Source organism: Lissotriton helveticus, chromosome 4_1 (genome assembly GCF_964261635.1).
Source record: "Lissotriton helveticus chromosome 4_1, aLisHel1.1, whole genome shotgun sequence".
Classification (NCBI taxonomy): domain Eukaryota; kingdom Metazoa; phylum Chordata; class Amphibia; order Caudata; family Salamandridae; genus Lissotriton; species Lissotriton helveticus.
The window spans coordinates 569,409,703-569,435,352 of NC_136063.1; the positions used below are offsets into that span (position 1 = coordinate 569,409,703).

Sequence of the window (25,650 nt, forward strand, 5' to 3'; positions counted from 1 at the left end):
GATTCGGTATGAATCGGTATTTAAGAGGTGGTAAATTAAAATTACCTACATCTGGCCCCAGGTCCCTTAATACAACGCTCCATAAAACTCAGATCTGGCTGGCAAAAAAACATCTAAAACTAAACACCCTAAAAAACAGAATTTCTCTTAATCGCTCCTCCCAACCAAACAACCATCATCCGCGAGTGGATGAAGCACATTACAGCACTCGATGGTCAACCTCTCATCGTTGATTCCGCGAAATCACTAGGAATAACCCTGGACAATAATCAGAAGCACATCTGCTCTGCAACGAAAGGAGCTAATTTCCAGATGAATACGCTGAGAAAATTGAAACCTTTCATACCGGCAAATGACTTTAAACAGGCAGTTGAATCTCTAGTAATACCCAGAGTGGATTATAAGAGTGTTGCTCTTTGCGGCCTGCCCAGATCAACGACCGCTTCCCTAAGAGCCTCAATCAAAACAGCCGCCAGACTCATCACAGGCTCCAAAAGAAATTGCCACATTTCCCCCGACCTTCGTGCCCTCAACTGGCTACCTTTTTTAGGCCAGCATCCATTTGAAAATCGCCTGTATGGCACATAAGGCCTTACATCACAAAACACTGAGCTACCTAGCGGAGAAACTGGTACTTTCGGGTGGTAACAGATCTACTAGGATCTCTAACAATCTTCTACTTAAACCACAACGTTTCTCCAAGAAGTAAACCTACAATCGTACCTTCTCAGGATTGGCTCCTAGGATTTGGAACGTTTTGCCCCCAGAAACGAGACATAATCCATCCGCAGCTTTTTGAAAAAAAGAAGTTAAATCGATTCTCCTGGCCAAATTCACCTGAATCATTTATACTCTCTTGTAAATATGTGCTAATCTCTAATGTTTACGATTACTTTATTCACCTAATTCATTGTATTTTTACGTTTTTATGTCGATATATCTGCACTGTTAAGTGCTCTGATACACGCAAGGGTCTTGTTCGCGCTATACAAAACTGTCTAAATAAATAAAACAAATAAGGCCAGGTTTGATGGAGCATAGGTGAGACACAAGGACCAGGTTTGTCCCTGTGGAAAGTTTTCCTACTGACTTAGAAACATTTATAGCTACAAAGTGGTTGTTGGTGAGTCATCGGTGGGGTAAGCTGCAAGGTAGGTCTGTAGTGGGGCTCGATGGTGGTTTGCTGAAGAGAGGGGTTCCACTATGGGCATCAATGAAGGTGGTGAGGCTCCGAGCGGACAAAGTCCATACAGGGGAGGACCCTTGAAACCAATTGGATACTGCTGGGTGTTGGTCCAATTAAGCCCTCTATGTTCAGTCTTAAAACTTTTCTGGAACTCAAATCTTCTTCTATTGGGTAAACCAGCAGGTAGAGGCCAACTGAGAATTTGACATAGACATCTGCAGCTTCAACTGTGATATCAGTCTCTGTCAGTTCTCCAGGCAGCAAGTTGTCAAAAAGTTCCTAAATCGCTCTTCTTGCAGTCTGGGTTAATAGGTGAGTACCTTCAAGAACCTGCCAGTGGTCAAAGGCATGGAGGGGCACCACTAGAGGGTTAGGACTTATTCCAGCAGTGGCCAGCAGCAAGGTCCATGGCAGGTTCAGGTGTAACTGGTCAGCTGGGAAACTGTAGGGAGAGAGGCTTCTGGAAACTTGTGTCCCAGTAGCTACAACAGGAGGTCAGTCAACTGAACTTTGGAGTCACTTATGGGATCCTGGGTTTAAGGCAAGCAGGGCCAGTCTTTCTTTAGGTTCTTCAGATAGGAGGCCGTCATTCTTTTGATTCCTCACTGATCCTGGAGTGTTCAGAGGAGAGACCAGTGGTGTCCACTTCTATGCACAGTGCCAGCCTGTCGATTGAGGACAAGCCTTTTTCCACCCCACAACCAGTTCTGGTCAGTTCCTCTTCTCCTACTAGGTTTGGCACCAGCCTGACTAGATAAATAAAGGGGAGGCAGGCCTAGATGTAAGCTTCATCTGTCCCGCCCAGCACATTGTGGTCCCAAGACCGCTGCACCACCAGCAGGGATCGGTGATCCCTGGTGGTTGCGGCAGCCCTCAGGCAGTCGGAAGTCTGCCATCACTGCGCCCCTGCAAGTCTGGCAGCCTGTGGACCGTCGGATTCGTAATGAGGCCCATTGTCATTTTGCATATGATACTTTCATAGTATACCAGCCTCAACAACAAATGCATGACAATGTACCCCTGCTATCCAATTCAGTATTTCCAATACACTGAGGTTTTTCCTACATTGATGGTTTTCAAGTGCCTCAAGTTTGAAAAGCACCTCAGTGATATGCTGTGTGGCTTGTGCTACTTCCCAGCATTGCGCAGTTAGTATTTCCTCTGTTCGGAGATTGTGATTCTCCTATGACAAGTGAAGGACCTTAAAAGTTCTAGGAGTCGTCATTTCAGTTTCTCACTGTAGAAGGGCTTGAAGAAAATGTAGGGTTCTCTGTTTCTGACAGAGGAGGGTTTAACAAAGTTAATGCAGGCCCTGTGGACACTTGGTAGAGGACTCCTGTAGGGTTCCTTCTCTCAGCATCTTTCTTCAGCACCCCACCCACAGAATTATGTTCAGAATTACTCATGATGCCTGATGGGTAAGCCCCCTGTACCTGATGATGCCCTTGGTTTGGGTATGCCAACAAATACTACAGAATCTGAAAAAGGGGTGTGCCAGAGGGAGAGTACCTGCAGGACAGGATGGGAATGGCTGAAAGTGAATTTAACTGATTCTAGAAAATAGCCCTTTAGTGTGGCTCCCTGTTTAATGACATACCATGGTTCCTGTACCTGAGGAATCCAACCTGAACATGGGGTATTAGTCAAATAGCATTTAAATCTACAGAAAATACCAGAAATGGAGAGACACATTTAAAGGTAAGTAACGTATTCTTTTAACTGTTTCAGTCTCAAAGGAAACCATTTCCAAACAGAGCTTATTGTAAGAGTGTTAACTCAATAAATGAAGGTAGTGGCAATAAGCTAAAATGTAAATTTGCAACAGAGTGCAAATCATATTATATATCGTAGGCTTACAGTAAGAGAGTAGGGGTCTGAAAGAGAGATGTATGAACATCCTTAACCCAGCTAGCAAACCCAGGTTGTGTGTCCTTAAGCCAAGTCCCCTGTACTCAGTATTCGTGAAATGTGATGTTATGCCTTCTGATATTATTCAGTTGCTGTGCTTTCAAAAGGGATGCTAATAAAGAAAACCTGCCTTGGTACCATTAGATTGTTGTCAAGCAAGGTATTAAAAAGTTTGTCCTTGTTAAAGCACAAACAAAGCAAAACAAAGCAAGTCATTAAACTGCTTTTAACCTTCAGCATCCTGGAAAATTGGAAAATTATCATTTCTGGGTCCTATATATAGGGTTCTTACAAACATAAAAAAAAAATAAAAAAAAGTGCAATTTGATTAGGTTTAGATACCTCAAGGTGGAATGGTTTTCAGGGTTTTGATACGTTAGATTAATCTGTTTTCAAAGTCCATCCATTATATACGTTTTTTGCTAGCACAAAAGCTAACAGGGTTTATTGTTGCAATAGGTGGGCCGTACGTCAAACCCCCGAGATGACAGAAGCCCTGTCTCTGCCTTCCTCACTCACCACATTATGATGTGCCCACTGCTACAGCAGGCCGTTTTAGATAAACATGTTTCCGCCAACATGGCGGGAGTAGTTTTGCCACAAATGTGATGCGGGTTGGGCCGCCATATTATCAAGGCCCGCTTAGCATTTCTTCCATTTTTCATAGTTTCAAATCCCCGTGGTGTTTTGTTTCTACAAAATAAAAAAAGAAACAGCTATGATGAGTTGGGAGTCTTCTCCAGTGCCTGAGGCCTATTTTTGATTCTGTATACGGTGGACTTGGACAGAAAAAGCTAATGTTGGAAGGCCGCCCAGTTGTATATAGGGCTGGGCTTTCATAGAGGTGATGTTGGTGGCTCTTCGAAGGGTATCAACTAAAAGTTTCCAACAGCAGAGCCAGCTGGGACTCCAGAAGCTTTGTATTTCCCCACCTCTAAATGAGGCAGAGGAATTCCAACTTAGGCAGGTTGGGAGACTCACTGATATTCCACTAAACTCTAAGGTATCCCCAAAATGCACCTCTACTTTCTGATTTCATTAGTATATTGTGCTTCTCTAAATCAAATGTGATTTATATATCAGGTAATGCAATATTTAGAATGCAGGACAAGAACTCTACTGTTTATTATCTGAAGCATTTCCCTTATCTGAATCATTTCCCTATTTTTAAAAAGTATTTTTTTTTCCTTTTTAGGTCAGTGGAAGATGGGGAGAGGCCATTTGCATTAGGCATGCAATTTGTTTTACTACGAACTCTTGGTAAGGATTGCGTCATGGTGCACATAGAGGACTACATGCAGGGCCACTGGAATTATGCGGCTGGGGAAGGTCAAATTATGCAGTAGGGTAGAGTAAATTGTGCGTCAAGAAAAGGCAAATTATGCAAAGTAATGCAGCACATTTGTGATAGTATTACTTCATTACTTTGTCAATCAATCAATCAATCAATCAATCAATCAGGGTTTATAAAGTGCTGCCACTCACCTGTGAGGGTCTCAAGGTACTAGGGGGGGCAGGGGAGGGGCTGCTGATCCATCTGAGTGCTGGGGTTCAGTCAAGAAGCCAAGTCTTGAGGTCCTTCTGGAATTGGGTCAGTGACAGGGATTGTCTGAGGTGGAGAGGCAGGGTGTTCCAGGTCTTGGCGGCGAGGTGTCATTTTTAAGCTTGTTAATACTGTCAGGGCATTGGTTACACCTCACTAGTACCAATCTAACTCCTAAATGTAGCAATAAGCAACAGAAAGGTGACCAGTCAAGCTGTGCAAAGGGCCTTCCACTACGCTGCAACACACGTCACTGGTTTTTTAGTAACTTTTGAACCGTTTGAGCTATAAACAAATCTTTTTGTTGTTCAAATCTGTAGATCATGCAGCGGATGATAGATGGATGAGGGATTATGTAGCAAATAAGGTAAATATAGAATTATCTGACCAGTCAATCGCATAATTCCAGTGGCCCTGAGTATGTGCAGACAAACAGATAAATGTGGTTCTATTTTGGTAAACTATATTAGCTAAAGACAGTGAAGTAGCTCTGGCCAATAATGGATGGGATAGGCCTTCTGCCTAAACATTCCAATTTTTGTCTATCTGTTTCTTGCTTTTTAATTTAGATCATTCAACCCTTAGTAAGTGGAATGCTCAAATAGCCTTAGAGCTCTTCTTCCTCAGGCTGTATGGGTTGACAAAAGGCTTTCTCCAACCCTATAACTCGGATTCAGGCAGTGGGCTATAAGTCTGTATTTGAACATTGGAATGTTGTGAGCTCCACTGAAAATAGGGGGTAGCTCAGGGCCAATAATGGCTGGTAAACACTCTATGCTCCAACTTTCTAATGTTTGTATTTCTGTTTCTCATTGTTTAAACCATTCAACCCTCGGTGGGTTGAAACATTCTAAAATCCTTATAGCCATTTTGCCTTGGCCTTTACTAGTTGCTCCCTCTTCATACCGCAAGTTCAGGGCCTGTAACAACCAGTATAACCTTCGCCAGTGGGCTGTAGAGTTATAATGTATGCAACATAGCTTTTAATTAAAGCATGTTCCAACACGTTTTGTGTGTTTTAAGAAAAGAAGCAAAAGGCTAACTACAACGAACATCTTGGGAACAAAGCTAAATATAGTCCTTATGTCTCAGAATGCACTATGTCAGTTGTAAAATGATTGTGTAGTAAACAAAAAGAGGGTAGAGATTTTACATTTCAAAATAAAAAAAACTAAGCGTGGACCCTGTATGATATTTTTTAATGAAACTGAAATGATGTACCCAGTTTCTCTTTTAGAATTCGTCTCTGATTACCAATAAATCAGTTATTCTCTGTTGTGTTTGCAGGCAAGATCGGATTTCGACCAAAAATAAACCTGGCACAAAAAAAAAGGCCACATATGTGGATCACACTTTTTCTTGAAAAATTTCTAGGATAGTATCAGAGGGATATTTTTCTGAGAACTAAGTGGTAAATTAAATGTTTTAAAGCTTGTAGGTCCACTAACATGGGTCAAGGCTGGAACTTTATTATTCCACTGTACCGCTGAAAACTCTAGGAGCAAAGCAGCAGGGCAACCTATGTGACTTTAATAGCTGCCTGCCAGCAGCAGTTTGGTTCTTCAGAGTTTGCAGGCATCTAAGGCCTAGCGGATTGAAACCACTAGACCATGCATACTACATCCACTAGTCACAACACATGGCATTTGTAGAAAGGCCATGACTGACAGGGGGGCAATGGATTTAGGAATAAGACACAAATAGATGTTTGCCATGCACCAGCTCATGCATGAAATATCTGGCCCTTTGAGTGTCAGTATGTGTTCTTTGTCATATTGTCTGTACATTCTTCTTTGTTTCTCTTCCATGGTGGCACCAGGCTCAATAACCACTGCCAACCATTTAGCCAATGAGGTCCCCTCATACTGGCCTGTCTCAATTGGCCTTCTGACACTGAATGAAAAGCTAGTCTGAGTCTTTTCCACCGAGAACCCTGCCTCTTGCCTTCACGTGGCACCCCACCACAGAATAAGCCTCACCACCACAGCTGCTATTGTCCAGGACCCAAGCCTCCTCTTCTTTATCACATTCCCAACCTTCCCATGTCTCCATAGTCTGCATGCAGCCACTACTTAGACTCCCCTCCCATCAACGTCATTCAGGGGTCGCCAGGGTCGCACATTTGACCCCAGGTGATCAAATTAGTGCCAGGAGCACAGGGACAGCTCGTCCTTATGGATGTGCGTTGGGGCTCAAGGTTCCTTGTATTCTGACAATTATTTTACATATAGTAAATAATAGCATATTATTCACTATTGGTTTAATAAAGAAAGGAGTACAATTACCCGGAATATGATCCTCCCTGGCAGCAGAGGTGAATAAAAGATGCTTTTAAATGTGTGGTGTGTGCGTGCTTGTAGGTGAGAGTCTGTTCATGTGAGAGAGAGGCTGTGTGTATATGTAAATGTGAATGTATGGGTAAGCATGTGTGCGTGAGTGAACATAAATGTCAAATGGTGTGTGATGTCACTTCCACTACCCCTTGCATTTTGATAAATTAGTGTTCATGTGCCCTTCACAAAAACTGCTCACCCTTTGTCTGACTCCACAGCCTCTCCCCATCCTATAACAGCGTCCCTAGTCATACTCTCCAGCTTCCCTTGGCTGTCCGGCTTCAGATCCTTCACTGACTCTATGACTGTGCCCAATGTTCCCCAGATCCCACAGCCTCTGCCTGTTTCATTGACAATCCAACACAGTCCGACTCCCCCTGACTCACAAGTGTATCACTTTTCTCTGATTTTCCATTTCCCTGTCTCTAATTACATTTCTCCTATTGCATCTGTACTCCTATTTCCATCTTTTGCTACTTTCTGGGTCCAACCCTCACAACCGTGTCCGAAGGTGTGTTTATTTTTAGTTTACTATTGACTTTCCCAGAAGGTTAAAAAAATGTACAATTTTAAAATACACAGATGAAAACATCCAACAGCAATATCCATTGACAACGAATGTTTTAGGATAAAGTACAATATATATACAAAACAAGTTCAAAATGAAAGAAAACACAATAATAATGAGTGACTGAAGGCATAGATAATTCAAATTTCAAAGCTTATTTAGCATTAGGAACTCTGTTTCAAATAAATATAATACTCAGGAATTTTTGGTGAACATGATAAAGGTTAAGGCATACAAATAGTTCTTAGTTCAGATTACACTTGTTCCTTTCCTCTCTATTATTCCTTCTCACACCGGTCTCTAATGTGTTTCTCTTGTCCCATTTTCTGTCTGCCCATTGCCATTTCGTCCTTTTGTCTTATTTTGCATGTCTAGTTCTCTTTATTCTCTTGGTCTGTGTGAAACTCTTCAAATTTTATTACCTCTATGGTCATGTCTCACCTTGGGAAACATCCATTACAGCGCAATGCCTTTATAACACAGTTAATACAATACAGGATCCATTACAACGCATGCCATTAAAACACATATGCCTCACCTTCTCTGAGGTAAGCACCCAGCTGTGTTAGAATAGTAATTTTCGTTGTAACGGAATATGCGTTGTAATGGCTTGGGTTGTAATGGCATGAACTGTAATGGAAGCTGTGTTGTATTAACCACGTTGTAAAGATATGCGTTGTAATAGTTTGAGTTGTAATGTCATACATTAATCACCACTCGCTCACACACTGTGCATTCACTGTTTAGTTTTTTCTTTGGTGCTTTGTCTACAGACATCCTCTTTCTCTCTACCCAAGTGTGTTTGCGTTTCGAAATTATTTGTGTGCCATTTAGTTTATGCCCCTGTTTTTTTAATCCTTCCTCTTTTCAGTGCTTTCCCATTCTCAAGTTAATTTCCATGCGCCCATCAATCCCCATTCATCAAGTGCTGTTACTCCATTAGTGCCCATCTGTCTCATCAAATCTCCCAACATTCTGTCTTCTTCTTCTCCACAGTCTCTCTTTTCATACATTTGACCATGAAGGACCTCCTATCTGATCCTTTCCCTTTCATCTCTTCTATATCCATAACCCCATTCACTCACCATCTCTGTACCATCGCTTTCTTGTGTTCCTCTATCATCTTTAGCAGGTTTAAATTATTTTCAATGTACAGCTACTCCCAATCTCTTTATGCCCTTCTTCCACTTTCCCATGCCTCTCTTGCGTCTTCCCTTACGTCATCATCTCCGCATTCTTCTACCCTTCTTTGAGCCACTTTCAATTCATACCTCTCAATCATTGGTGTAACATAGACCTCCACAGCCCCCACAGTGTGGGGGAGTCCAAGCTCCAGAGCCCCCTCCCTCAGCACAGCATCCTGGCTTGAGAGTTCTGAACTGACTCCAGAGGGAGGGCTTCTCCATGTACTTTGCAGGGGGGCTCCTTCACATTTTGTTATGTGGCTACTCTCAATGATTCCTCAGTGCAAGCGGTGCAAGTGACACCACTAGATCTCCCATCATTCACCTACAGAGGATAGAACATTGCTGAATTTTCCATCATCCATCTGGACAGGAAGTGACCTTACTGGTTTTCCTGCCAAAACCATCTTTAAAAGAAGAAGCCAAGCCAGAGGACTTCCTTTCTTATGACCCATCAGCACAGGAAGTGACATCACTGGATCTCCCATCATTTATTTGGACAGGAAGTGATCTTACTGATTTTCCTGCCAAAACCGTCTTTTAAAGAAGAAGCCAAGCAAGAGCACTTCATTTCCATCACCCATCAGCAGAGGAAATGACAACACCTGCACAGGAAGTGACATCACTGAATTTCCCATCATCCATCGAGACAGGAAGTGACTTTACTGGTTTGCCCACCAAAACCATATTTAAAAGAAGAAGCCAAGCAAGAGGACTTCAGTTCCCATCACTCTTCAGCACAGGAAAGTACATCATGGCACTATGCACTCCTCGCCCTGCCCAGGACTTACTTAATGGCAGCTGCAACACAGATGAACAAGGGACACACCACTGGCATGTCAAACGCAGGCCCATCTGCACCCGTCCTTGCCAGGCCCTCACCCAGTGCCAGGAATCCTGGTCTAATCACTGTCCAACAATACTCTGCAGCACTCCTTAGGATACTAGACCCCGGATGCTGTTCCCCGCAACTATTTTCATGCCGTCCCTTACACCATTGTAGAAGCTTTCACCTGCACCCACTGATGGTTCTTCAGCAGACACCCACTCAAACACCCCACACAAATCTAACAATGCCCTCAACACCCCCTTCTAATACACAGGCACCAACAACGCCTACACCCCCACCCTACTGCACATGCCAAAGCAAACCTGCATGTCATCACCCACTTGCATGCATGCTTCTCAACACACAATCACTCAAGAGCAGGCTACAAGATCATTCAACAGGACCGCCTTCACAAGCCAGGGGGAAGACTCGCTATCTTTTACGAGGAATCCATCAAATGCACAACATCCGCAGAGAACGCCAACCCATTCATGGAACACCTGCACTTCATGCTGCAAATCTCTGAAAACTTCACCTTGAACAGAACCCTCACCTACCAACCACCTGGACCATGAGCCATATTTACCAACCTCATCACCAACTTTATCGCTCCACTCACAATTGACTCCAGAGCCTGCATTTTCCTGGGTGACTTAAACTTTCACCAGGATGACCTTAACGTCCCCTGCTCCACAGCATTCCTTGAAACCTTGAGCAATATCAGACTCACACAGCTCCTCCCCAGAACCAACATTCACTGCAGGACACACACTGGACCCCATCTTCACCACAAGAGACAGCATCAAATACAACTCCACCAATCCACTCCCATACCCTGACCACTTTATCATCTGCTTCCAAATCATCAGACCTCAAGTCAAAACCCCACCCAGGTCGAGAATTCTGAGCCACAGCAGGGACAGCATCACAAAAGCAGACTGGCTCAGCATCCTCAACATAGATCAACCTAGCCCCACAGACAACCTCAACAACTGGATCAAGAACTGCGCGGACTCCCTCGAACCCATCAAAACCAACAAGCATAGTAGATCAAACAAGCAAGGGCAGTTGGCAAACAGATGACGTCTGAGACACCGAAAGACACTGTAAACAGCTAGAAAGGAAATGGAGAGCCAGCCACGACACCACAGACAGAACTAACTACAAGGCTTCACTCAGATGCTATCATCAGCAAATAAGGGAAACCAAGAAAAAAGCACTAGTGGACCACATTGAAGGAAGCTCTAACAGCTGCAAGGTGATTTAATTGCTCATTAAGATTTTGCTTCACCCTCAGCCACTGTCAACAACATTGCTGCCTCCCAATATCTCTGTAACAAACTATCCAACTTCTTCCAAAGCATCTGCAGCAACTTCATACAGCAACCCAACCCCAGAGAAGTAACCTACCCAACCACCAACCAAGATGACCATTCGACCGAATGGATGACCCTCAACAGAAATGACACAGTGGAAAATCATGCGGACCATCCACTCAGGTACTCCAACTGACCCATGCCCTCACTCCATCCAGAACCAATCAGTACCACCCTAGCCCACATCATCAACATCCCTATCACATTGGACACGTTTTCAGAAGGATGGAAACTTGCAGGAATCAACGCCATCCTCAAGAAGCCCAACGCATACCTGAATCAACTGAGCAACTTCTGACCCATCTCTCTGCTCCCCTATCAAGCCAAAGTGATTGATAAGGCCATCAAGAAGCAACTCACTACCCACTTCAAACTTTACCATCTTCTTGACAACAGTCAATGGGGATTCATAAAGCACCTCAGAACAGAAACAGCACTCATTGTGGCCTCTGATTGCATTCGAATCATCCTGGACCAAGGAGACTGCAAGACTATCTGCCGTAACACCCTCATCAGAAGAATCCAGTAGATTGGAATACAAGGATCTGCTCTCAAATGGATCTGTTCTTTCCTCTCGGGAAGAGCCTACAGAGTCAGTTTGTCACTGTTCACATCAGAGACCAAGAGATTGATATGCAGAGTTCCACTGGGATCATCACTCAGCACCACCCTTTTCAATATATACATGACACCAATCATCTACATCATCCTATCTCAAGACATCACCATCATCTCCTATGCTGATGACACCCAACTTATCCTCTCCCTGACTGACAAGACAGCCACCACTAGGACCAGATTTACCAACGAAATGACCATGGTTGCAGACTGGATGTGACCCAACTGCCTGCAGTTGAACTCCGACAAGACAGAAATACTCTTCTTTGGTAACAAGATCTCCCCATGGGACTCTCGCTGGTGACTGTCGAAGCTAGGACCAACACCCACATACACAGACCATGCAAGAAATCTAGGGATCATCCTAGATGACAAGCTAAACATAAAGGCTCAAGTCCACACAGTGTGTACCACCTGCTTCCACATCCTACGTGTGCTGTAAAAGATCTTCCAAGGGTTGCCTCAGGACACTAGAAGGACCATCACGCAAGCACTTATAACAAGCAAGCTTGACTACGGCAACACTTTCTATGCCTTAATCTCCTAACAACACCTACACAGAGTAAGGACCATCCAGAACATTGCTGCAAGACTCATAGTCGACCTCCCACACCACACCTCACGAACTTTCACGGATGTATGACATTACAACGCATGCTTTTACCACGCATGCCTTTACAACGTGGTATTTACAACGCATGCCTTTACAACGCATAGCACTTTGGGGTGCTGGATAGTGAATAGTTTAATTTACTATTCCAACTCCAGTCCCCGTGGATAGTAGGGAAGGTGTTGGATAGTAAATTAAATCTATTCCCTATCCTAGAGCGCCCCCCAGCGCAATGCGTTGTAATGGTTTGCGTTGTAAATACCGTGTTGCAAAGGCACTACATTGTAAAAGTTGCGTTGTAAAGGTTGTACACCAACCAGAATACCTGAACAGCTGCATACATTTTCACCAACCCACCAGACACCTACGCTCTGCCTCACTGTCACTCACACACATTCCACACATCCACAAAAGCAAAACTGGAGGTTGCTGATTCTCCTACATTGCACTCAAGACATGGAAGACCTCCCTCAACACATCAGAGCCTCCTTCTCACTTCTTGAGCTCCACAAGATGCTGAAGACCTGGCTCTTCGTATAAGCATGTTGGGGACCTCACACCGGCACACCTGCCCAAGCACCAGGATACCCTTACAGGTGAATATTCCGCTATACAAATCAATATAGTATAACAAAACCTAAGCCTCTCCGACTTGCCCAGGCTCTTAAACCATGTACCAAAAACACTCCCTCTCCTCCTGACTCTCATGCGTCAGGTATCTAATTATATGGCTAGTTCCCTAGCTAGTACCCCAATCTCCACTTACATGAATTATCTCCTACCTCTGCTGACCAGCCATTCTCCTTGCCCTTGTACCCCATACTAAGGCCCATTCTTCCATTCCTCTAACTCCATAACATCCTCAAAACTCCTCCATAGAAGTTGTTAGCAATTTTCGAGATTCCACAACCTTTATCTACAATTGCCTTTAGAATTTGACTCCTGCCCTAGGCCTATATCACTCGTCCTGAATCCTTAGCTTCCTACTGGTTGCCATACCAGACTACCAACCTCTCTCCCCCTTCATATTCACTCTTCATTAGGCTTGTCTCATGGGCATCTTTTTTTAACCAACCTCTCACTTTTAAAAGGCCTTAACCCTACCCTCTCCCCTCAGGATATATGCTTAGCTTCTAGCTACTCTCCCTTTCCCACATACCCCATCCTTGTTCCCCCTTTTCACTGTCTGCTTTGCACCCTAGCCTCCTTTCACCTTCACTGACATTCCAACTTCTTCCTCTTTCAGGACTGCCAGCCTTTCTCATTGCCCATGACTCTAACCTCTTGCACCCATCCTGACCACTCAGCAATGCTTCCTGCTATCCCTTGCCATATTTCTATCCATTCTCGTTGTAAATTAGTTTACCCACCTCTCACCAGATTTTCCAATTCTCCTGGTACATTGCTCCCAGGTTCTCGGATTCCATATACTCTCCCTTTTTCTATGCTTCCTGTCCATACTAACCTCTGACCATTCACCAGAATCCATCTTTTCTTTACCTGTCTCCCTCACCTTATTACTTCCTGTTGAACTCCGGACTACCCTTCTACTTTGACTCGTCAGTCTCTTCCCTTGGGAAACCCACCATTTACCACAACTTTTCTTCTCCTCTACCTCAATCCCACTGTACGACACCTGTTCCTCTTCACTTACATTTCCTCCTCACTGAAGTCTCTGCCCTCTCCAAAAATAACATCCGCTGACAGGCTGGATAGCTATTCAAAAAGGGGGGTGGTGATGGACAGAGTATCTGAATTAAGCAGAACACTCCTACCCAGTCAAAAGGCTGGATAGCTAGGCATACATGACTTGGCCAGTGAAGTTTTTAAGATAAAAGTTCCAGAAGGCAAGGCTGACAGAAATTGTGGTAGAGGGATGTAGTTTAGTGTTGTCGGAGTTTGAGGTGTTTTTTGGTGCATTCATTTCCATGTAAAATGGTGTTTTTTTTACCAACTTAACCAATGTCACCTGTGCCATCCCTAAAGATCAGCTTTCTCCATTACTTGTCTCCAGTAAACGACACAATTACCGACAATTATTGAAAAATTTCAAGGTCATCATCATCAAAAACTTGATCCAACAGAACGTGTCTGTCTTAACTCTTAACTGTCTTAACTCCTCTAATATCAAGATATTTCTCCTTGTGTTAGATGATATGCATTGCATACACTGGAGGGTCGTTCAATGTAGTTAATAATGTTACAAAAATGCTTTCAACCACTTACACATCATTTGACCAATCCTATCCATACTGCTCCTGTCCCACAGGGTCACATAGGTGCTTGCTGTGGTGATCTCAAAAACTGAATACTGTAATGGAATATATTGTACCTTCGTGCTAAGATTATGGTTTAACTGCAGAATGCAACACTACGCTTATCTTATTATTGACGTCTATTGACCTTATCACACCTTCTCTGATGACACTTCACTGGATACCTTCTAAAAAAGGATTTGGTTTCATGACTATGTGCCTTGGTCACAGTGTCAGTTGTGGTCTAGCTTCATCATATTGCTGCTGCCTTACTGACTGACTAGTCATACACTCAGGAATATACAGATGCTTTGGTGGCCCCTAATTCCATGCTGAAGGCTTCTCTTTCTGAAACATGCTTCATTCTTCTGAACTGAGGATAACTTCCCTTTATCAAATACATGAAATCCCTGGTGCCAGGCCTATTCCAACATGCTTTTGATCTGCTCATCTGCTGATAGTTAAACTCTTAGGTCCTTTAAAGTACTATAAAGCGGTGTCTGGCCAGCCCCAGCACTCTGATAATAAAGTGAATGAAATAATATGAATTCAGATCTCAACCAAAGCACCCTCACTTTTATCTTCCTAAAGTTTGGAGAAGCATGCAGCCCTTGTGTCCAATCACTCCTACTGTATTAAATGGCATTGAAATTACAGGGTAGTGTTGTAATCCTGTGAACCTATGAGTATCACAATGCTATTTATGTATTCCTCACAATATCAGAATCAGATTTCCTCTGACTGCCTTTTAATAAAATTCAAACCGCAAATGAAACTCAGAACCAGTTGACTAATGTACTTTCCTATGAACATGCAAAGAAATCTGTCAAAGATAAAATTAAGGCCATAGCAAACAGAGCTCAAGCAGCTCACAGTGGTTTAAATGAGGTGTGTTTCTATGACTGAAACTTGTTTTGCTGTAACATGTTGTTCAATACATAAACTCACACGTCAATAATGTTGTGGCATTACTGCCTGACCAGCCTCGCAGCTTTAGCATCTCTGTAGCTGCCTATAATGAATGAATTATTAAATATGAAACAAAAAACCTAACACAACTTTCCAGGAACCCCCCACATTGAATGTTGAATAGACCTGCATATTTTGCAGCGGCATGGGTGTACGTTTACAGGTGAGTCTTTATTTGACCTCAGTATTGTAGACTATTTCTGTCGCTTTTCAAACAGCCACAAGACTGGAGCCTTCTACAAAGTGCTGTAAGAAAATACTCTAACAAAATAATTTTCGTGTGTCCTGCATTTTAGCATTTACTTACATTTATGCAAATGAGAACTATTTGATCCATTCACTTTCTGTCCCAGATTGAAGACAAAAATTATAGAAATCCACGGGCAGGGAGTAATTCCTTTATTTCATCCATCTTTTTTTGTTTTTCTCAGTGAATTGCCCTAAATCGGTCCCACAAGTCACTGGGACGAAGGGCTCAAGCTGTACCGCACCAATGAGTCCCTACAATGCCAAAGCCTATTTAGTGTCTTACAACACAGTTCAGTGAGAAAATTCTGCATAACCCCTGGTAGCTACTGCAGAAGTAACAGGCTTTTCCTCAGAGAAATGTGTCAGGTTCAAGCAGTACACACGACATTAAAGTTACAAAAACAATACAATAACATTTCACTACATGATTTTTTAAGTTTCAGCCAAAAAGTGCCAAGAAGTACAAAGTGCCTTCTAGCTAGGCAAGGCAGGATGCTGCAGCTTGAGTGGATCCCTTCATGTCAAATGCAAGGAGTTTGGGCTCCAGCTGAAAGATACAGTATTGGTAGCATAACCTCTTAGTGCGTCAAAACTGAGTTTTCTAGCTGCCGAGGTTCCTCCCACAGGACAAGTCTGAATGCAGTAGCTAGCCAGGGTTCCTTAGGACCAGAAAAATGTATTGAAAATCCCTACAAAAGCACTTTTCTTTGTATGAGAAAGCTCAGATTGGAGCAAACCAAGAAGTTTTGTCCATCGAGGTTCCACTCTCCTTAGAGTTGCCTCAGCACCTTGTCCCTCTTCTCAAAAGATAAAATAAACATGGCAAAATTCCAGTTGCAGCTTTTTTTTAGATGCTGTAAAAGTAAGTTGCTTCTGGTCTCACCCACAGGTTTCTTGTCTCACTCCAGCTTAGGTTTCTAGAGGAGTCTCTTCCCAGTGGGCTGTTGATTCCCCACATAGGACAGGGCCCTTCTTCAACCTTTTAGATTTATAGTGCAGGTACAGTTAGATGCCAGCCAACTGTTCCTTGTAAAACACTTCCATTCCCTGGGTTCAAGTGAAGAGCAGGAAACATCTCAGGATTCTTTACAGCCAGATCAGGCAGGATTCATTCTTCTCATGTTTTCTCCCGGGTCCAGAAGCGGTCTCAGTATCTTTTTTTAATGCACTAGCCAGTGATTGGTGAATTTCCTAAGCCGAAACAATACAGAATTTCCTCGAAAACACGCCTCCCTTTTTCAGCACTTCTTGTCACAGTTGACTGTGAAACTTCCAAACTTTAGGAGTGCCAAATAACCTTGGCAGCTCAAGCCCTATGGAAACGAGGAGACAACCATTCTTCCTAATCTAGAGACAGTGTTTCCTCCTGTTGTGGGCAGAGATGAATGTCTGAGAGGACACTCTGGATTAAAGGCTTTTGTTACTTGAGATTCTTATGGTATCATTTTTTTTTTTTAAACAATTTTTATTGCAGGGTTATGTAGAACACACAGTGACATAGTGAGCATCATACAGTCCAGAGTTACAGTATATCGAATGTTTCCTAGTTACGTTAGACACAGCCATTTAGCCCACATCCCGGAGGCAGGGCGGCGTCAGTTCGCTATATTGTACACTCTTCGGGCCAAGCCCGACATCACCGACAGTGCTACAGGATCTCCGCACTCTGCTTTTATCCGTGTAATGTGGTGCATCGCACTGTTGGTCTGATAATGATGTGCGTAGTCTACTGTGGGAACCCTTAACAGTAAACCCCTCCCCCTTCCCTCCCCTCCCTGTGTCAGCGTCAGTGCTCAGTGCAATCATATGTGCTTAAATCGTGGGAACACGGAGTTAATGCGTTTTACTGCATGTGTGCTACCAGCGGAAGTGCCGCGGCGTAATTGTCCCTGTTCGAGTTGTCGTGACTTGTGTCTCCTCCTCTTCATCCTCCTATATCATGCTATCCCTTAATGCCTGCACAAGTATTTCCCACATCATTGCTGCTTCTTGCGCCTTGTCATCTAATCTACGGCGAGCCATCTGGTAGCGTATCGTGCCCTCTGCAGTCGCCCACTTCAGGAAGTCATTCAACCATCTTCTATGTGTCGGTGCCACCTTTGACTTCCACCCCTTAGTCAACTCTCTCTTTGCTATGAGTAAGCCCATGTCTATAAATTTACTCGACAGCTTGTTTTTCTTCGTGTGAGGGAACCAATGTAAAATGGATACTGCACTATCATAGTGTAAGTTCCTGTCAGTGACTGCGTTCAGGGTCTCTTCGATTTCCGTCCAGTATTCTTGTAGTCCTGGGCAGCCCCTTAACATATGGACCAGGTCAGCTCCCACTTGATTACATCTAGGGCATGCTGCGTCTGCTACGTGAAAGTACGCTGCGATTTTGCTCGGAGTGAGGTAAGCTCGGTGGAGGATATAAAGGTGTATCAATTGGAAGCGCGCGTTCCTAGTGCCCTTACTGGCTCTCCGCACTAACTGTGACCATATAGTGTCTGGGATGTCTAAGTGCAGGTCCGCTTCCCATTTATTCTTAAGTGACGTGAGTGGTAGTAGGGTTTCCGTGTGCATTCTGTGATAAAGGCATGTAACGGCTTTAAATGTTCCCGCCGCCATCATGGTATACTGGCATGCTAGCGACGTTACAGGCTCTATCAGGCCCCCCCAGTGCACTTGTATGGCTCTCACCACCGCCGCATGCAGTAGGTAGTCCCCCCTCGGGAAATGGTACCGCTCTTGCAAGGTCGGGTACGGGGACAACACCCCATCCTCATCGAGGTCACCTATCATCTGCAGCCCCGCCTCTTCCCAAAGATGCAGTCCCGACCAGTCGCCGCCATGCGGGAGCGCCGTCACCATACCCAGCGGGATTTCAGGAGCATACGGGTGACCAGGTCATGTTCGCCTTTGCAAGCGGTTCCAGCACAGGCGAAGGGTCCGCTCCTCCTGGGAGAGCTCCCGCAGAAGCAGTTTCTGTTGTAGAGTAATATATGCTAGGACATGGCGGGGCGTGCCAAACTCCCTCCCCTGCTCTGGGTACACCCTCGCTACTTCCTGCGTGAAGAATTGCAACTGAGCTGCTAAGTAGTAGAGCTCAAAGTCCGGGACAGCGAGGGCCCCCTCGTCCTTAGGACGGGTCAGCGTTGTTAGTGCCACCCTGCGTCTGCCCGTTCCCCACAAAAAGGACACCAACATTGATTTCAACTGTTTGAAGACTGCGCCGGGTATCCACACGGGGAGAGTTCGGAAGTAAGATTCTTATGGTATCATGCTGTCAAAAGACAGATGTCAGTTCTTGTGCTTGGTGATCCCATTTGTTTCTGTCACTTCCTAGATATCACATTACAGATAAGTGGCCACTTACAAGTCTTTCTGCTTTTTTTAATTTGACCTTTTGTTTCCTGGCAGTGGTCATCTTCACACTTAATCAGGATGCTAATTACTGCCACTGGAGTTAATGAAAGCCAACACAACTGGTTTACAACTGCTAGGATTCCAGACAACAAAAAGCATGATTTATAAATGCTATCTTTCTGATGTAAAATCTGCCTTAATTTACTGAACTGTATTTCTAATAATCATTAAAAAGGAACTGTCGGGGGCGCGGCCAAGATGGCGACTGGGTAAGATGTGCCTTGATCGTCTCCCCGCTCCCATCGGCCTGCCGAGATGTCTAGCTGCAGTTCACGGAGCAGTGTGAGGTCCCAAAAGCTGGGAAAGTGTTGGAGGAACCCACCGGGCACCAGACTGAGAGGGACGAACAGGCGGTGTGACTCCTATCCACCCAGCACGCAACGGCAACAAGGAGGCAATATGGCGGCACCCTGATGCAGGGGAAAGGGGCTGGATACCCCAAGCCAAACTTAAGCAGATGGACTAGTGGAGGCATAGAGCGGCGCGGGATGCAACACAACAGAGGTATGCTGCAACGAGACCCGAAGAGCTCCGCTAGTTAAGGGCACTGAGAGTCCCGAGCGCAGGCCCCTGGAGAGCACCACTGCAGCCAGGAGAACTCTCGAGGAGAAGAAGCGGCCAAAAACGGGAGGTGAGTCCCTCCCCCTTAACGTGCATAGGAGCGGGGCGGAGAGCGACCAGATAAGAGAGATGACACCCCAAAGCAATAAAGGGACCCGCGGCGCACGGAAGGTTTGAGGAGTCGCCTGGAACGAGACGGGGAGGGCATACCTGCAAGCAACACAGAGCTGGGGAGGAGGTCGAGTGGCAGAGGGGGCTGAACGACAACAATTTAGGCCCATGGAAGAATGGCGAGGGAGACAAAGAGTCAGCGGGCACTCACTCGAGCACTGCAGAGCTTGAAGCAGAGCACATAGAGAGTTAAGCAAAACAGGGCAGATGAGGAAGACGAGTGGCAGAGGGGGTTGAATTACAACAAATTAAGGCCCAGTGAAGAGCGGCGAGGGAGACAAGGAGCCAGTGGGCATTCACTCGAGCAATGCAGAGCCTGAAGTAGAGCAGGTAGCGAGCTAAGCAGTACAGGGCTGAAGAGAAGGTTGAGTGTCAGAGGGGGCCAAAGGACAACAATTTAGGGCCCAGTGAAAAGCGGCAAGGGAGACAAAGAGCCAGAGGACACTTACTCAAACAAGGCAGAGCCTGAAGTAGAGCAAGCAGAGAGGTGGCTCCTAGATATCGCTGCCGTCGAGGGGGAATGGAGACGAGGCCAGCGGAGGACGAAAGCGGCAACCCCTGAGGTCCCAGATTAGCTAACAGATGGGCAGTCCTTGCTAGGAACTCGCAAGGTGAGAGTGCGGACAGGTACGCAAAGCGTGTTTACACCTCCGGGGGCGGACAAGAGTTGCGGGGAGAGCAGGCAAACTTTGGAAGGCGACACCCTAAAGGGCCCACGAGTCCCACAGTACACAGGGGCCTGAGGAGGTGCTGGTGAGGAGGACGGGGAAAGCGGCCATCTGGGTCCCACAAAGCAGAAGAGAACGACAATCGGCTGAGTGAGCTTGGAAGGAACGAAATAGGGCCCAGCCATGCCGCTAAAATGGAGGGTTCCGAATACCTAAGAGGCAAGCCAGCCACACAGACATTGTGCAACACGCATCAGGAGCAGTAAGGTGAGAGGAGAAACCAGTTAGCAGGGACAGCCAGCATGTCTACAGTACGAGGGAAAAAAGACCGGAACCTAAAAAATATGCTGACCAAGCTACCCACAGCAAGCGGTGGCGAGGGCGTACAACACTGGCACCACAATCGGGACAGGATTCGGGGTCCACAGAAGCCCATACTTTTTTGGAAATTATATTCAATACATTGCGAGAGGATCTACAGTCACTGAAGGGCGAAATAGCATCAGAAATTAAGGAGGTTCACAGGGACATAGATGCAGTGGGGGCACGAGTGGGAAGCATCAAGGAACAAGACCACACTTGGGATGAGGAAGTGGCACAATTACAGCAGGAAGTGATTAGGCTGCGGGAACAACAAGTGGACCTCCAGGCGCACAACGAAGACCTGAAGAACAGGTCGCGCCGGAACAACATCCACATTAAGGGTTGTCCCTCCCAAAAAAGAAGGTGCAGATATTGCCCAATACCTACAGGGACTCTTTCCCAGAATACTGTATGCCACTCCGGACTTCGAAATTAAGATAGACCGGGCACACAGGGTGGGAACACAGAGACGAGCGCCAGCACCTCCTCCTGATATCCTAGCTTTCCTCCCGGATTTCCAGCTGAAATAATTGATTTACGAAAAGCCAGATATAAGCATCCACTCAAGTACCAAGAACACCATGTTGCCCTATACCAAGACCTTGCCACGATCACCTTACAAAAAAAAAGGGAATACCGGCCGGCGACAATGAATCTATGACCGCAGGGAATTGCTTTTTCATGGGGACATTGTTTCAGGCTGATCTTCAAGCTGCAGGGCAAGCTGCACCAACTCAGATCCTTGCAAGAAACATGTTGGATATTAGGTATTGAATACAACCGGAGGAGGAAGAGAGAAGGGGTCCTACGGCATCCCCGGGTCGATGGCAACGGGTCGGATGTGGTTGCAAGATTGAGCGAACAGCGAAACCGGACCCCACTACGATAGCATAGGAGAGACAAGCAGTTCTGGACTCGTTGTCCAAGGAGAAGACGTCCCCTGAATATACCTAAAGGGTCAAAAGACAGATAAGTGGGAAAAGAGGGCTGGAAGGGCATCGGGGCTTTCTGATGGGGAGGGGGCATTGCGTTTTTTTTTTCTTTGGCCTCATCATGAACCCGACACTTTGGATCACCAAGGACATGCGAACTCGACATGTGGGTCCTGGACAATATGGGGTCTTGTTAGGGATCCCGTTCGGGTTAGGGAGGGGGGCTGGGGACTGGTACTTATGCTGAAAGAGCTACAGGGGCAAATGGTATTTCCTAGGAGCTCAGATACATCAGGGCAAGAGAGGAAGGGAGGCGATATGGAAACTCTGAAATAAGGTTAGATATGAAAATACCCATTCTTAAACTATGTTGTATGGCACATTGAAGGTACTCACACTCAATGTGAAGGGCTTTAATAACCCCATAAAGAGAAAGGTCATTCTCTCCTACTTGGAGAACTCTGGCAGAGGTGTGCCTTCTACATGAGACCCACCTGCTCTCAAAAGATTGGCACCGGCTGCGGTTGTGTACCTTTCCCCAGCAGTTCTTTTCTTCCTCTTCAGATAAAAAGGCCGGAGTGGCAATTTTGATCGCTAAATGTTTTCAGGGGGAGGTGCGGGACAAAATTGCAGAAATTAAAGGGAGGTTCCTAGCATACAAGATACAAATGCGGGGGCACACATGGGTGGTGGGTTCAGTATCCGCCCCTAACTCGTGACAGGAACTCTTTTTACAGTCAGCTTTTTAAGAGGTCATGAATAGACAAGAACGCTTGAAAGTGGTGGGTGGAGACTTAAATATAGTAATGGTTGCAATCAAGGATAGATCGGGGAGCCAATACATGCAAACTGGAGAACTGTCACAAGAGGGGGTCAGTTGGTTCCGGTACATGGGGTTGGTGGATTGCTGGTGGGGAAAACACCCCCAAACCTCACAATACTCATTCTATTCCCAAGGCACATATGCCCGATTGGACTACATAATAGGCACAACGGAATTCAATAAGCTAGTAGAGGACGCCGACATCATAATGGCAGCGTTATCCAATCACGATGCTTTCATGATCTCTCTGTGGCTGCCACTGCAGCGGAAGCCACAGGGGTGCTGGAGGTTAAGGGAAAGTATGCTGCATAAAGATACAGTGACATAGCAGATCACCAAGTGTATTAAAGACTACCTAGAGGGGAACAACACTTCAGATATCTCGGTGGCCACGTTGTAGGAAGCGCTGAAAGCTGTGGTGAGGGGTGAGCTAATCGCCATTGCGGCAGCAGAGAATAGGGAACAAAAGGATAAGAGGGATCAATTAGGGGCACACGTTTTAGAACTAGAAAGGGTTCACAGGCGGACGGGGGCACCAAGAGTATGGAAACAGCTGAAGGCAGCGAGGGAACAACTGGCAGGGCTGGATCTCGATAGAGCGGAATATGCAGCACTGAGATTAAAGTACTCCCACTACATTGGGGGAGACAAGACAGGGAGAATTCTGGCAAATAAACTCAGGGCCAGGAGCCAACAGTCCAAGATCCAGGCTATCAAGAATAGCAAGGGGGAGGATCTGGTAGAAGACGAAGATATAGCTCACACACTCAGGGACTTCTTTGCTGATTTATATAAGGGGGAAGCTAGGTCGGAGCAGCTTATGACATTGATTTGGAAGGGGCACATACATCCACGATATCTACAGATCAGGCAGATTTGATAGACTCCCCCATAAAGCCATAGGAAGTGATTGGTGTGATATCACTACTTAAACTCCTCAAATCGCCGGGGCCGGATGGCTTCTCAACAGGTTTTCACAAATCCTTTTGCCACATCTGAGCACCGGTGCTGAAGCGGCTCTTTAATTCATTCGACGGACTGGGTTCGATCCCTCCTGGAATGTTGTCGGCATCCATTGTGGTGCTACCCAAACCCGGAAAAGACAAGACAGTATACCCCTCCTTAATGTGGATTTAAAGCTATTCACAAGCATATTAGCAACAAGACTAGGCCCACTAATGCCCGGTATAATAGAACTGGATCAAGCAGGATTTGTCCAAAATCAGCAAAGCGGGGACAACATCAAGAGGATACTGCACTTTATAGATAAAGCTCACCGCAATCTATTATTATTGGTTGATGCCGAGAAGGTGTTCGACCGGGTCGACTGGGAATACCTAGAACGAACTCTACTCCACTTTGGCATAGGGAGCCGTGCCCGCTCTTGGGTGGCAGGCTGTTATAATAATCCTATAGCCACAATTAGGGTCAACGGGATCTCTTCGCTATCCAATGAGGCACCAGGCAGGGGAGCCCGCTGTCACCCCTCCTGTTCGCCTTATACATTGAACCACTAGCCCAAAAAGTGAGAGACAACCCAGATATCAAGGGAATGCCATTTGGGGGAGAGCAACATGTAATAAGTCTTAATGCTGATGACATATTAGCTCCCCTCCACTCCCCATGGAGATCGCTCCTGGCTTTTCTACAGGAACTGGAGTCCTTTGGACGGGTCTCCGGATTTAAGGTCAATTTAGAAAAATCTCAGATTCTCCCAGAAACGAGGGAACATGGAGTCCTGGAGATCCAGAATAGCGGAATCCATCCCATATTTGGAACTCGAGCTGGCCTCAATGGTAGTACAAACAGACAACCTCAATTATATGAAATTCTCCCGACAGATCGGGAAGGACCTGAATTGTTGGAGACACCATCATCGGTCCCTAATGGGCCGCGTGGGCGTAGTCAAGATTACAATCCTACCCAAAACAGTATATTTATTTCAAACACTACCAGTCTCGCCACCTAAGGGAACTCTTGCTAAGCTGCAGATGGATATACTCCATTTTGTCTGGGCAGGAGCGCACCCCGAAATGCGCAGAGATTTGGGATACATGAAGCCAGGAGGAGGGCTTAGGCATTCCGAATCTTTTAGACTATTTTAGGGCAGCCCAACTGAGATATCTAGTAGAATGGAGCAGAGAGAGAAGAATCCGAAAAGCGCTGGTTGTTCCAGGATGGAGCACTAGCAGGGCTTGCCCTATGAAAGGTTCCCTATTTAAAGAAAGCGGATAGGCCGCGGAGTCTCTGGAGGTCACCTGTAACAAAGTCAGTGATGGAAGCATGGGGCAAGGTAGCTATTAAAACAAAACTCATGACATTCCCTTCTCCGATGACACCACTATTAGACAACAGGGAGTTGACGCCAGGGCTAGATAGCAAGGCGTTCGCAGAGTGGCACAAGACACCTTGCAAAGCGGCGGGACACCTATTCAATCTGGAAGCGATCATACCATTCGCGCAGATGCGACAAGACTACGCATTACCCGAGACCGAGTGTTTCCGCTACACGCAGATAAGGCACTGGTTACTTTATCCCGAGGTTCACCCACAAGTTAGTCGGAAATTAACAAGATACGAGAAATGGTTGAATGGTTGATTACCAAAAGGGATGACAAGAAATTATTCTCTGAATTATATGACATGATACGTCAATCAGCCCCCACACACCCTACCGCTAGCCAGAAATGCTGGGCAAAGGAACTAGGGAGATACTAGAAGGCCAAACACACAGCAAGGAACACACCTAGTAAGGAAACGGCGGTTAAGATAGCCACATATTGGTACCTATCCCCCATACACCTTAATAAAGGGAATCTAGACGGAAGCCGCACCTGTTGGGTGGGTGTGAGGAGGAGGGCACCTTATTACATTTGCTATGAGATTGCCCACTTTTATCATCTTACTGGTCTAAGATAATGAACGAGATTGACCTATGGTTCAAGACATAGATCCCACGACTCTCGACATATATCGTACTGGGTATGCCTAACACCTTAATGTTCCTATTGAAATCTCGCAAGGGGAAACAGATGGGATTGGCTTTAGGGGCAGCGCTCCAGAATATTCAGACACACTGGGGAACACAATATACAC

At 45.5% G+C, this 25,650-nt stretch overlaps 1 protein-coding gene across 1 annotated transcript in view; it reads left to right on the top strand.

Moving 5' to 3' along the window:
* Window positions 1–25,650, top strand: part of SLCO5A1 (solute carrier organic anion transporter family member 5A1) — a 373,416-nt gene that overhangs the window by 337,946 nt on the left and 9,820 nt on the right. Inside the window, exon 9 of the mRNA XM_078687177.1 lies at window positions 4,290–4,354. Coding sequence (XP_078543303.1) covers window positions 4,290–4,354 — 65 coding nt within the window. The remainder of the gene's footprint in view (window positions 1–4,289; window positions 4,355–25,650) is intronic.